Genomic DNA, 13,467 nt, shown 5'->3' on the forward strand with positions numbered 1-13,467 from the left:
AGAGCTACTGGCAGAGGGCCCTGCCACAGGAGCTTGGTGGATCTCGGTAGGAGGGCTTGTAGAATATACCCCTGCTTCCACAGACTAGGACCTAGGTCTGGATCCTGTTTTAACACAGAGTCCACCTTGGTTTCTGAGACATGACGACTGGGTATTGTTTTCTGAGTTTCAGGATGACCTGGAACTTGTGATCTTCCTGCCTTAGCTTCCTGAGTTGCTGGGATGACAGGTATGCACCACCGAACCTGATTGACTTGTGTACGGTGCTTGGGACTGAACTGAGGGGCCTCCAGAATGCTAGCAAGTGCTCTGTCACTGAGCTACACCCCAGCCTACGCCTGCCACCTAATGTTTTGAGGAACTGCCAAACTATATCTCAAGGTGGCTGCACCACTTCACATTCCCAGCTGCAGTGTATTAGGGTTCCAGTCCTCCTATGTCCTCACCACCACTTGTATTGTCCACCTCTTTATTATAGTCCCCCTAATGGGAGGGTGCATTTAATGCATCTCACTGTGGATTTAATTTGCATTTCCATTTTCTTATGCTCACAAATTCTGTGGGTCAGAAATTGAAGGAGCAGACAGCAGATAGCTCCATGATGTTTGAAATCTCAATCAGAAAAACTCAAAGACTGGCGACAACTCACCAGCTGGGATTGATTCATCTGAAAGTGTCTTAACTCCTGTACTTGACTTGGTGGGTTTTCCTCAGCTTTATCTTCAGCTGAGCTGTTGCTTGCATTATCTACACGTGTTCCATGGTGGTCTCACTGCATGGAGTAATTTGGGTTCCCTTACAGCATAACTGCTGGTTCCAAGAGCAAGTGTTCCAAGAGAACAAGGGAGAAATTGTATTACTTAGTCTCAGAAATCACACACATTGTCACTTATGCCAGGGTCACTCTGCCATGATCCAAATGAAGGGACATAAGTCTTGCCTCTGAATGGGAAGAATGTCACCATGTTGCAGGAAGAACACCCAGGATGTGAGATATTGTTGTGGCTGTCTGGAAAAATTACTTCTGCCAGGGCTAGGAACCTGGGCACTACTAGAAAAAACACAACAGAGAAATCAATCATTCAATTATTCTAACTTCAGCTGACACCACCTGGAAATCCTGTGTAATTTCTCTGCTCAATTTACTTCAACTTGCAATGGTTATTTCAAATCTTCTCTGTATACACAAACCCTTTTCCCCATGATAATGTCCACTAAAGAGGTTAGGGATAGAGCTCAGTGGTAAAGTACTTGCCTAGCGCGTGAGAGGCCTTGGGTTAAATCCCCTGTACTACAAAAGGGGGAAACAGGTTGAAAAGGCAAAACACTCGCTTTCCTAGCCTCTTGCACCTATGTAATAAGAGTTCTGTCCAGTGAGATGCAAGCAAAAGTGTGTAGTTACTTCTGGGCAAGCCCCTGTCTTGAACAAGCAAAATAGAGGCTGCCAGTCATACTGTAACCCTCAGGGAGAAGCCAAAAGCATTGCAGAAGTATTCGCCCTGATATACTAAGCCACCGAACCAATGCAGCTATCTGACGCCAGGTCTACTACCCAATGAGAAAATAAGCCCTTATTTGTTTAAGCCAGTGATAGTATTGGTCAACCCAAAGTCAGAAGCTGCAAAGGTAAAAGGAAGGAGTTTTTTTAGAGTCTTAGGAATTCCAATTCAGGAGACACAAGTTCCAAATCAGGAAGGCAAAGAAAGTGGAGCCTAAAATGGGCAAGGGCTACAAAGTGATAAAAATTCTATGTTATAGAGAAAAATGCTACTGAAATTGAGAAAGAACAGGTGCTGTAACGATAGCAGCTATGAGCCCGATAAGACAAGACTCCCACAACCTCTTGATCTGCAGTCTCCAGGCAGGACGCGGTGTAATCAGTTTGAGATGCCTGCTAAGGGTGAGGGTGGCCAAAGTTCACATCCCTAGGCAGCAGCAGGATTCTTAACCCCTTCTCCCTTGATGACTTCCCGACTCCATTTTGAAAAGCTCCTGCCCTGTCGCTTTTATCACTTTTCTTTCGTTTGCGCCACAATCAGGCTTTTCTGTTATGGTAGCTTGATCGGGCCACTCTCCTCGATGCCCCGCTTCTCCACTTTGCCTTTATCAATGTCTTCAGCGGGAAATTCCCTCCGTCCCGCTACCAAACCCACTCGGTACTGCACCCACAGCCGTCCTGTGTCCTCCTTCCCTCCTGCTGTGCTAGAAGAGGGGTCCCTACCTGGAGCGGGGAGTGGGAGTGAATGGGGGAGAGGCTATTCTCACTCCTTCTGTCTTCCTCTTGCGGTCTGGGTTTTCTTACTCATCCTCACGCCTGGGCCTCTACCCCTCATTAGCTATGCGGCCTTAACACAGGCCACGAAGGTAGCCAGTATTGGAGTAGCTTCTAGGCTGTGCCCAATAAAGGGACTGTGCCAGGTGCTGAGCACTGCCGGAGAGAGGACCCTGGCGGAGTGCAAGGGGAGAACCACCCCCAAGGCAGGGGAGGGCGCCCGCGAGGAGCTGGGTGAGCAGCGTGGCTCGGAGGCACTGGGCGGGGCTGCGGGCAGCGCTGGGGGGCAGGCAGGGCCCGGAGCGAACCGGGCTCCACAGACCGGGCAGGATCACGGTTTAGGCTTTCATCCTTCAGTCACCACGACAGGAAGCGAACTGATCTCTCAGAGCCTCGATTTTCCTCTCGAAAAACGTGCTTCAGAACCGCTGTGTGTTCGGCAGCCTCCCGTAAGAGAGTCAAAGGCGAGGGCTGTGTCCTTACTCTTAAGTGTCGCCAGCGCCCAGCACGTGGCGGGCGCTCAAGGAACGCCTGCCGGAGGAACGAACCCGACTGGCGCGCCCGGCAGAGTTCTCCCGACGTCCACCTATCAGCGGCTTCCCTCCGCGCATTCCTCCCCTTTTCTCGCGCTCCTTCCCTCCCACGCCTCCTTCCCACTCCTCCCTCTCCAATCCTCTCCTGCCCTCGCGCCTCCCCTGCCCGGCCCCGCCCCGCGCTGCGTCGCGAAGGCGGAGGGGGCGAGGCGGGCTTTACGGCAGCCGGTTGCGGCGGGGCGGGGCGCCGGGCGGCCGGCGCGCTTGGCGGCAGCGGTGGGAGGCAGGCCGGCAGGCAGACGGACTCGCAGGCGGGTGGCGGCGGCCGTGCTCGCTAGTGAGGGCGGGAGGGAGTGAGTCACTGAGCGTGTGTGAGGGAGGGAAGGAGCGAGCGAGCGAGCAGCCAGCGCCGTCCGCCCGCAGCACCAGCCAGGCCCCGCCGCCGCCGCCGCCCCGCGCCCAGGCCGGGCCGAGCCGAGCCGAGCTGGGTCGGGCCCGGGCCATGCTGCTCACCGTGTACTGTGTGCGGAGGGACCTCTCCGAGGTGACCTTTTCCCTCCAGGTCGACGCTGACTTCGAGCTGCACAACTTCCGCGCGCTGTGCGAGCTCGAGTCCGGCATCCCCGCCGCCGAGAGCCAGGTACGCCGGGCAGCGAGCCGGGCGGCCCCGGAGCTGGCCCTCCCCGCCTCGGGGCCTCGCGCGCTCCCCTCGCTGCTGGGGAAGGACTGGGTGGGGGAGCGGGGACGGCCGTGCCCAGTTCGCCCCCGCAGCCGGGAGGGTGCCGGAATCTGTACTGCCCGCTGGGCTCCGGGGCGTGGGGTGGGGTGGGAACCGGGAGAAGGAAGGGAGGTCCCGGCCGCGGACGCACCCGCTGCAGCGTGAGGGGCACGTGGACTCCCGGGCAGCCTTCCTCACCTTCTGGCTCTTTGGTCCCTTCCTCCCTTTTAACCCCGAATTTGGGATGTCGCCGTGAACCCAAGCAGCAGCCCTCCTGGGGATTGCAAGCAGGGTTCATACAGCCTGCTTCCCCAACCAGAAATACCAGTTTGGATAGATGACTGGTAGACTTTTTCATCTTTTTTTTTTTTTTTTGGCGGGGTGGCGTGCGGGTTCCTGCTTAAATATACGCAGTTTGCTTTTAGATATACTGATTTTGCACTTTAGGGAAGGCAAAAAAAAGTTTAAGACTCGCACAACCTCGTTTTGAGGTCTTTGCAAATGCTTTCCCCCCACTACCGCATGCGTTTCCCAGTTAAATTGTTTTTTAAAAGGTAATCCTTGGTTCAACTCAGGTCGTTTGTTTTCTGCGTTCTTCTTTGGTAGTAAGCCAAAAATCTCTCCTTCCAGGTCACGGCTGAGTTTGGGTCAGTTCAAAGCTCGGTGCTTTATAAGGATATTAGCTTGAAAATGCCCTGGGATCCTCCCAGTGAGACTTAGTTTCATTTCCCTATCCTGCTTCTGGAAAGGAGTTCAGCTCCTTTTACGTTTTAAAATATGCAAAGGAATTTTTGCTCAAAATGCTTTGGGACTGCCACTAGTCTTTATCAAACATAATAGGTGACACAAACTCCTGAAGCCTTCACAGGGAAATCCTGGGATTCCGACTTGATAAAGTGGAACTTGGAGGACATATTCTAAACATTAGGAAACATAATAGAAGTCTTCCAAGGCCCCAGAATGTAAATCTCGATTTCCCACTGCTGTTATGAAATAGTTCCAAAAACTGTTGCCCAACTACAGCTTGTTCTGCCCTGTCTTATGGTAAACAAATGTGTCAATATTTTGTTCAGAAGTAGGATACCTTTCCTTTACACAATATGAACTTTAGAACCTGGCATAAATCTATTCAGAACAGATTTATTTCTGGGCCCACCCAAGGTGTCATTCAAATCTGGCAAGTGCTACAAAGACTTTAGTAAGATTTTGCACACACACCCCCCCCAACTTCTGTGAAAAGTTAATCTACAAAAACTCAGGATCCAGTTCCTGTCAATGCATCCTTCATGTGAAGAACCAGGCAAAGACAGTTTAAAGAGAGGGCAAATTGGAAAAATCAACTCTTCAGTTTTTGAAGGTGGTTTTTTTTAAAGTTGTTCTTTTCTCTAGTTGTTATGTTATCCTGATTGGGAAGTAAAATGTGTGTGTATGGTGTAAATTTATTTTGTTAAGTTTTGGGAAAGGAGAGATTAAGATTGTTTTAACTACTTTTTTGGGGAGGGGTGGGCTAGTGGTAGGGATGAAACCAGGACCTTACTCATGGTAGGGAAACTTTACCACTAAAGTGCATTTCCAGCCCACTGCACTTTTTGAGATGGCTGTAACAGAAATTTTAAGTAAATTTAAAAAGGTGTCATGTCAAAAGACAATTGCATGATCAAGGCAGACACTGTCCTCTGCCAATTTGGAAATATAGGAATTCCTTACTAGTTGAACAATTAAGTCAACTCAAATTCTTCCTCACATTTTTAGATTTTTTGCATTTACTTTCTTCCCAAACCAAATTAGCATATAGAATCCCTGGGCTCCAGCTAGTGTTAAGCCTGTATTAAATAACTGTAAACAGTCCCTGTTTTTCAAGTTTGTGCTCTTGGCTCCGTTGTAACCTGACAACATAGTATCTATTTTAAGATGTCTGGTGGTGGGTTTTCTTTCACTGGCTTGCCCATCAGGCAGGAACAGGATCCACCTTAGACACTTGAGTCATTTCCTTTAGTCAAATCATAAAAGTAAACATGGTTATAGTTTTCCCCACAAATGCTCTTCACTGGTTTGAACCCACCCCACCTCTGCCATTTACCTCCCAGGGTGTCTTCTCCCTTTCTAGTCTGTTTGCCTGTCTCCATATTCTCATAGTCCCTCTCTCTCTTTGTACCAGGGATTGAACCCAGGGGTGCTAAACCAACCACTGGGCCACATCCCCAGTGCCTTTTATGTTTATTTCTCAGTTTCTGAGACTGGCTGTGGACTTGTGATCCTCCTGCCTTAGTCTCCTTAGGCACTGACATTACAGGTGTGGGCAGTCATGACCAGGCCCCGTTCTCATTTCTTTGCTCCTATACCTGACTCCGTTTTATTTAAGGACTTTTTCCCCCCCCCCCCTCTTCTCTTTTTGATGTTTCTGGCCATTCTTACCTGCCACTATGTGTTCAGACTACTAGTCTCCGGACATTTTTGTCCACATATCCCTATCAGTAAAATGTTTCAGAACATATTCCTTGTTATGTATATAATATGTAAACTAACATTTTATTCACTGTGTATAATATTCTATATTGTACAACAATATTCTATATTGTATGCCTTATTTATGCATATGTGGTATTCTTTGTACATCGGTTGCATAATATACACGAAATAGTGTCTTATGTACATTGAACAGTCACAGAATAGAACTCAAGGAAGGATGACCTAAAATGGAAATGAAAATTCTGGTATTTTTATTTTCTTTCCATATCCATGAAGAATTGTGCATGCCTGCCCCACATTGGACATCCTTGGTTTAGAATTCAGTCTTTGATATCAGTATCAGTTGTGCATAAACATATGCATATATGATGTTAATTTTTAACAGCTCTAGTCTGATTATAGTAGTTACAATGCAATAACAAATTTAGAATAGAAACCATCTCCACTTGTGCATGTGATTAAAGCTGGGCATGTTCCCTCTCAGTACAAGTGTGGGCTTGGAAACCAGTCAGGGCTCTGTTTGATGCTTTGATGCAGACTTGGCTGGGTGAACTTCAAACAATTATCAGAATTTAGCTTCACTTTAAATTAGTGACTTGGTATTTTTGAAACATTATTATAATTTGCCCCTGTAGGTGGCATGTACAGAATGGAAGGACCCTCAGGCTTACTTAAATGCCAGGTAATAGCAGTAGCTGTGATCCTGGAAGCCCTGCTCTATCCAGCATGATTCCTGGTTCATGAAACACTGTTTTAAATCAGTGGACCTGAAAATTTCTATTGTAGCTGGTTTGAGCATGTTTATTTTCTCAGGTAATTTTCTTTTTTTTTTTTTTTTTTTCTGATAAATACAGTTTAGGAAACTTATGACACATAGAAAAAGATAAAGAAGAACATGGTCACTTATTACATCAAAACCCGAGAGAATACAGTTTACTTTTCAATGTATTTTCTTCCTTAGCTTTTTTACTTTTGTAATTAATGGGTCTTTTAAACATGATGGATCCTAAGCTATAAAATAATTTCTTATATTACTTTCTTCAATCAGCACCACATTAGTCAGCATTTTCCCATAATATTTCAAATTCTTCAGATTTATCATTACAATTTTTCTGTACTAGGGATTGAACCTTCTGTCACTAAGCTACATCCCCAGCCCTTTTATTTTATTTATTTATTTTTTAGTTGTCAATGGACCTTATTTATTTTTATGTGGTGCTGAAATTGAACCCAGTACCGCACACATGCCAGGCAAGCGCACTCTCTACCTCTGAGCCACAACCCCAGCCCCACTTTTTTTTTTTTAAGGCAGGATCTTGCTCAGTTGCTGAGGCTGGTCTCAGACTTGGTGCTCCTCCAGCCTAAGCCTCCAGAGTTACTGGGATAACAGGCATGTACCAGTATGCTGGGCCAAATTTAATTCTTAATAGCTACATAATACACCATTATATAAGTGTAGTGTAATTTATTCTTGAATTGGGAAAAATTGGAAGCAGTTATGAATAACGTCTATAGGCTTAAGGCTTTGCCCCCCATTTCTGATTATTTTCTCAGAATAAATTGTTAGATACCTAAGTGGCCAGATCAAAGGCATAAAAATTTTGGGTGGGGGGCACCAGGGATTGAACTCAGGGGCACTTGACCACTGAGCCACATCCCCAGCCCTGTTTTATAGTTCACTTAGAGACGGGGTCTCACTGAGTTGCTTAGTGCCTCACTTTTGCCGAGGCTGGCTTTGAACTCGCAATCCTCCTGCCTCAGTCTCCCAAGCCACTGGGATTACAGGTGTGCACCATTGCATTAGGCTAGTCATAAAATTTTTTGAAAGACTTTTAGTAACTTGCCAAATTGCCTCCTAAGAAGGGTTGTAAAAAGTCAAGCTGTTAGTTACATGAGGTAGAATATGGCATATAGTGGGCATGTGGTAGTAGGAGTAGTATGGTGCCACCAGATATAATTCTAAGGATTTTGTAACCAGTTCATGGCCCAGGAAAAGTATTGTTAAGATTTCTATTAATTGAAGGCTTTAGTTCAGAGACCAGAAAATAGTTGTGGTGGCACACGCCTCTAATGCTATCTACGCAGTCAGTTGAGGCAATCCAAGTTGGTGGCCAGCTTCAACATGTTAGCAAGACCCTGTCTCAAAAATGATTGGGATATAGCTCAGTCATAAAGTACTCCTGGGTTCAATACCAGTCCTGCCAAAAAAAAAAAAAGACCAGAAAACATTGGCCTCATGATTAAAAGTTTGGAGTTGTATTAATTAACCTGTTATTAAATGTTAAGATTAGAATTCAGTCTCTAGGGTGCCTTCTCTAGAGTAAGTACTAGCAGTTGTGCCATTTCTGCAGTTTTAGAACTACTAAAGTTCCTGTGGTATGTTCTTTTTTTTTTTTTTTTTTTGCGGTGCTGGGGATTGAACCCAGGGCCTTGTGCTTGTGAGGCAGGCACTCTACCAACTGAGCTATATCCCCAGCCCCTGTGGTATGTTGTTATGACTGGCACAACTGGAGTCTTCAGCACTGCAGCTTTTTGAGTTGGGTGAAATGCATGATGGGAAGCCTGTCATCATTGGTGCTCCTTTTGTTTGGCTGGTAGAGATTTGAAACCATTGATCTAATAGATATACTTGTTAAATTAGAGAATCACAGATTTGCTTTAGTACTCACGCTACAAAATAATTGGTTTTCTTGTACTCAAGCTTATTTTATTTTGGCAGGACTGGGGATTGAACCTAGGGCCTCATACAGTGGAAGCAAGCACTCTACCACTGATCCTCATCCCTGTACCTTCTAAGCCTATTTTAACAAAAAGAAATAGGTTCTTTGTTGCAATTATAATATCAACTAAACTTGTTTGTCTTATTCTTGTATTTAGTCTAAATGGAGCACATCTCTGCTGCTTTGTCTGTAAGGGATGTTTGTCCTTCCCCTGGGTTCTCATCTCCTATTTCTAGGAAATTGGGGGAGTTAGAAACACTCCATGGATCATTACACACTCCATATTAGCATCTGTCTGGACCTTACATTTTCATTGTTAGATCATGCTGCTTTCCTTAAAAAAAAAAAAAAAAAATGGTGCCATCTGCTGAGGAAGTATCGGGGCAACTAAGCAGCAATGGAACCATGTTGGCCTCTGTAAAATGGGAGTCCAGAGTGGCGGTGTCTGCCCGCTTCCCTGCCAGGTGCAGGGTATCAAAACCATCTCCTTGGTATGCTAGCAAGTACTCTGCCACGGAGCTGCATCCCCAGCCCTAGTGTGTGCATGTGAGGTTATTTTGATACTGGGGACTGAACCCAAGGGCACTTTACCACTGAGCTACATCCACCATCCTTTTTATTTTGATAGAGGATCTGGCCAAGTTGCACAGACTGGCCTCAAACTTGGGTTCTTCCTGCCTCAGCCTCCTGAGTTGCTGGGATCACAGGCGTGCTCCACCACACTTGGCCCTGGTATTCTGGGCAAGGGCAGTGTTTCAATCCTCCGGAGGGTATAGATCCTTAGTGGTGATGGACGGCTTAGTAGACCTTGCTAAAGCCACCCAGGTCATTCACCAGCTCACTTTGGGGTTGTTTGGGGAAGTTGCATGGTACTAGAGAAGAGAATGGGCTTTAATGTCAAGCTGATGTGATTCCAGTCTTAGTTCACTGTTCTTTTTTCTTTTGGTAGGGGTTCTTCACTCCTGAGCTACATTTCCAGACACATGGTGTGTGCACATGCACATACACACCTTTTTTTTTTTTTTTTTTTTTTAAAGGTAGAATCTTAGTGCCTAAGTTACTTACTGAGGCTAGCTTCAAACTTGGAATCCTCCTGTCAGCCTCTTGAGTTGCTGGCATTACAGGTGAGCGCCTCCATACACACATCTTTCAGTTCACTTCTATTTTTTTTTTTTTAATATTTTTTTTTAGTGTAGAGGGACACAATATCTTTATTTTATTTATTTATTTTATTTATTTATTTTTACGTGGTGCTGAGAATTGAACCCAGTGCCTCACACATGCTAGGCAAGCACTCTACCACTGAGCCACAACCCCAGCCCTCAGTTCACTTCTAATAGCCATATGGCCTCTATCTGTGTCCTGGGTCCATAAAATGGGATAAATAATGCCTGCTTCATAAGATGATTGTGAGAGCCACATGAGAGGATATGAAGGTAAAGTGGGAGGCTGAGGACCCGGCTTGCTGCTGGCTTGGTAAAGGTCCACTCAGCAACAGCTGGTTCCTGCTCATGTAATATGTCCAACAGGATTGCATGGACGGCCCAATGGGGCGGGCACCAGATCTTATATGCTGTGGCTGATATTCCCAGCAGGAGGGAAGGAGACATCCATGGGACAGCTTTCGACTTGTGTCCCATTACCATGCCACACAGCCTGTGATGAAGGAATATTTTTGTAATTCCAATGTCTTTTTTTTTTTTTTTTTTTTTCCCAGTGTTGGGAATGGAAACAAGGGTCCCATGCTTGCTAGGCAAGCCCCCTGATCTATACCCTCAGCCCTGCAGTCTTTCCAATCTTCCTGAGTTTGGTTTCTCTTGTAAAGAAATCAATTTTCTGTTACCAGTAGAGTGAGAATGTGTCTGCTCAGGAGATTGATCACATATCTCCTCATATACTTTTTTTGGGTACTGGACATTGAACTCAGGGGCACTCAATCCCTGAGCCACATCCCTAGAGACCGGGTCTCACTGAGTTGCTTAGTGTCTTGCTTTTGCTGAGGCTGGCTTTGAACTCACAATCCTCCTGCCTCAGCCTCCTGAGCCTCTGGAATTTACAGGGGTGTACCTTGTACATGGCTTAAATGCTGTATCTTTAGTTTCTGTGCCAGGTAACTTTATGAGGAGAGCTTTGGGAACAGGTGAGGGAGCATTGTAGAATGATAGTGAACAGACAGCTGTAATGATTATCTAGCCTCAGCTAGATAATTTGTGTGCTTGACAAATGGGGAAATGTGAGGCCTGTACCAGCTTGAGTGGCAGGCCCCTCAATTATTGGCAGAGCCAGGGAAGAACTTAAATTCCTCAGTTTGCATGTGGGCCAATGTAAAGTGGATATTTAAGGAGAAAATCTTTCAAAAAGTCCCAGTTTATTCTGAATGCCTCTTCAGAGTATATCATAATGTAGGACAGGTTTTATTTTCCCTTATGTTAAAATTATTGAACGCTTTTGTGTCTGTTTTTTTCCTTTCACAACATGTTTTGTGCTTTCAAGATTTTGTTTTGTTTGTGGTGTTGAGGACTGAACCCAGAGCCTTGTGCATGCTAGACAAGTGTTTTACTGCTGAGCTACATCCCCAGCCCTTTTATACTTTATTTTGACATGAGTCCTGCTGTGTTGCTCAGGCCTAGAACTTAAAATCCCTCAGCTTCAACCTCCTGGCCTGTACCACTACACCCTGGTGCCTTTGCCTCAATGTTTGAATGTTGATTTATACATCATAAAAAATATTTTTATTAGTAGTACATCTTCTACCTTTTTTCCACCTATGCTGAATTGTTCTCTTTTTGAATTTCTTTTCACTTTTATTTTCCCCTTATAAACTGAAGAATGATAATAAAACTTTGGGTCTGGTAAGAGAAGAAAGAATGCAAGAAAACAGCATTTGGGAACTTTTTACACCTGGCAGTGTACAAACTCACTTAAAAAATGTGCTCGTTATTTAATAGTACTGTGGTTAGCATACCAAGAATACATCATTCCAATTTTCTCCCTGCTCAGAATTAAATTTAAAATTATGTCCACTCTTTTCATAAATTCATCTTTTAATTCAACAAATATTTGAACATGAGTTATATAACAGACCAGTTCTAAGCATTTTTGACATGGTAAATGAAACAAAGTCTTTATCCTCAAGTAGCTTGCATTTTAGTGGAGCAGAAAGACAATAAAAAAGCACTTTAATAGTATATTCAGTGACAGTAACATTTTATTTTTTAAATTCATTTATTGTGGTGCTTACACATGCTAGGCAAGCATCTACTACTTAACTAGACCCCCAGCCTGTGTCAGGGTCCATTTTAAATAAGGTCCTAGGGAAGAGCTCTGTAGATGTCATATTTTATTCAAGACTGGAAAAAGTGATGTGAGAAAAATCATTCTTCAGGTAGAGAGGAGTAAGTGTCACGGCCCCAAGGGGCAGTGGACCCTGTTGAGGAACAGCAGTGGAGGTGTGAGGTGAGGTGAGGTCAGGGAGAAGCCAGGGCCAGACTGCCCAGGGTGTGCTAGGGGTAGGAGGGACTTTGGATTTCCTCCTGGGTCAGTGGGAATCAGTCCGTCAGAGGGCTGAGTGGGAAGTGTGGCCTCTGCCTGGCACCGTGCTGCTTCTCAGTGCTTTATGCTGTTACATCTTTTCTTGTTATAGATTGTCTATGCTGAAAGGCCTCTCACAGACAACCACAGATCATTGGCGTCTTATGGCTTGAAAGATGGGGACGTTGTGATTTTGCGACAGAAGGAGAATGCAGACCCTCGGCCTTCAGTGCAATTCCCAAGTAAGACGCCACCTCATGTCTAGCATCCCCTCGCGTGAGCATCAGCAGGTAGCAGAGTGTAGTAGTTCTGAGTTTGGGCTTCACTGTGGAGTCAGACTGCTAGGGTACAGATCCTGACTTTGCCTCTGTATAACCTTGGACGTTATTTGACTTCTCTAAGTTGGCTTCCTGTTCTCTGAGAAAGGTGCCATAATTAACTTCAGCTCCTAGAACTGAAGTGAAAATAACAGGTGTGAAGCCTTTGGAAGATAGCAAACTTTCGGTAAATGTCAGCTTCTGTTATCAGTGACAGTGACACCATGACATAATCTTTATCCTGGGGAAGGACTTGGGACTAGGTAAGCCTGTCGTTCCGGCTCTCTCGCTGCTTTGCATGTGGCCAGCAGCGTGCCGCCTTTGTGAGGCTTCTTACAGCTAGCGCTTGCGTCCATACTTCATGTGCTCTCTTAAAACTTGGTTGTGAGGGAAGAGATTTCTCTTTATAATTGTCATTGACAGATGAAGCTCAGATTTTACCTAGCTAGTAAGCAGAAGGCACAGGAATTAAAACTTGGTGCTTTTTCCATTATATCAGACTTGGTAAACTTTAAGCAGTTGAACCACCAAGTTCTGGTTTCCCTACCAACAAAGTTAATCATGTAAAAAGAAATTGTTTCCTGTCTTGGCTGTCTGCATTTAGATTTAGGAGATTTCTGTGTCCCTGAAATAATATGCAGAATTACGTGGGTGTCGGCCTGTACATTCATTGGATCTTGAGAAGATCCCATAGCTTTCCTTGGACACTCAAAGGGGTTCATGATCCACAGAATGTTTATTAGGTCCTGATGTCGAACTACTTGTGATGTACTGTTTTTTTCCACTCTGCCATATTCTGACACAGTTTTCTAAACAGTGTCAACCTGCAGGTCACCTGGTTTTAAAGTCTGATAACAGATGATAGGTGTCTTGGGTGATGAGACTCAGCTTGGAACACAGTGCTTCC

General features: G+C 45.2%; 1 protein-coding gene across 2 annotated transcripts in view; it reads left to right on the forward strand.

Moving 5' to 3' along the window:
- Positions 1-3,146: 3,146 nt before the first annotated feature.
- Positions 3,147-13,467, forward strand: part of LOC306661697 (protein DDI1 homolog 2) — a 38,225-nt gene continuing 27,904 nt past the window's right edge. For both annotated transcript variants that reach the window (XM_079140811.1, XM_079140813.1), the window contains exons 1-2: positions 3,147-3,445; positions 12,356-12,485. In XM_079140811.1, coding sequence (XP_078996937.1) covers positions 3,308-3,445; positions 12,356-12,485 — 268 coding nt within the window. In that variant the 5' untranslated portion in view covers positions 3,147-3,307. The remainder of the gene's footprint in view (positions 3,446-12,355; positions 12,486-13,467) is intronic.

Source organism: Sciurus vulgaris (genome assembly GCF_902686455.1).
Source record: "Sciurus vulgaris genome assembly, chromosome: 1".
Lineage (NCBI taxonomy): Eukaryota > Metazoa > Chordata > Mammalia > Rodentia > Sciuridae > Sciurus > Sciurus vulgaris.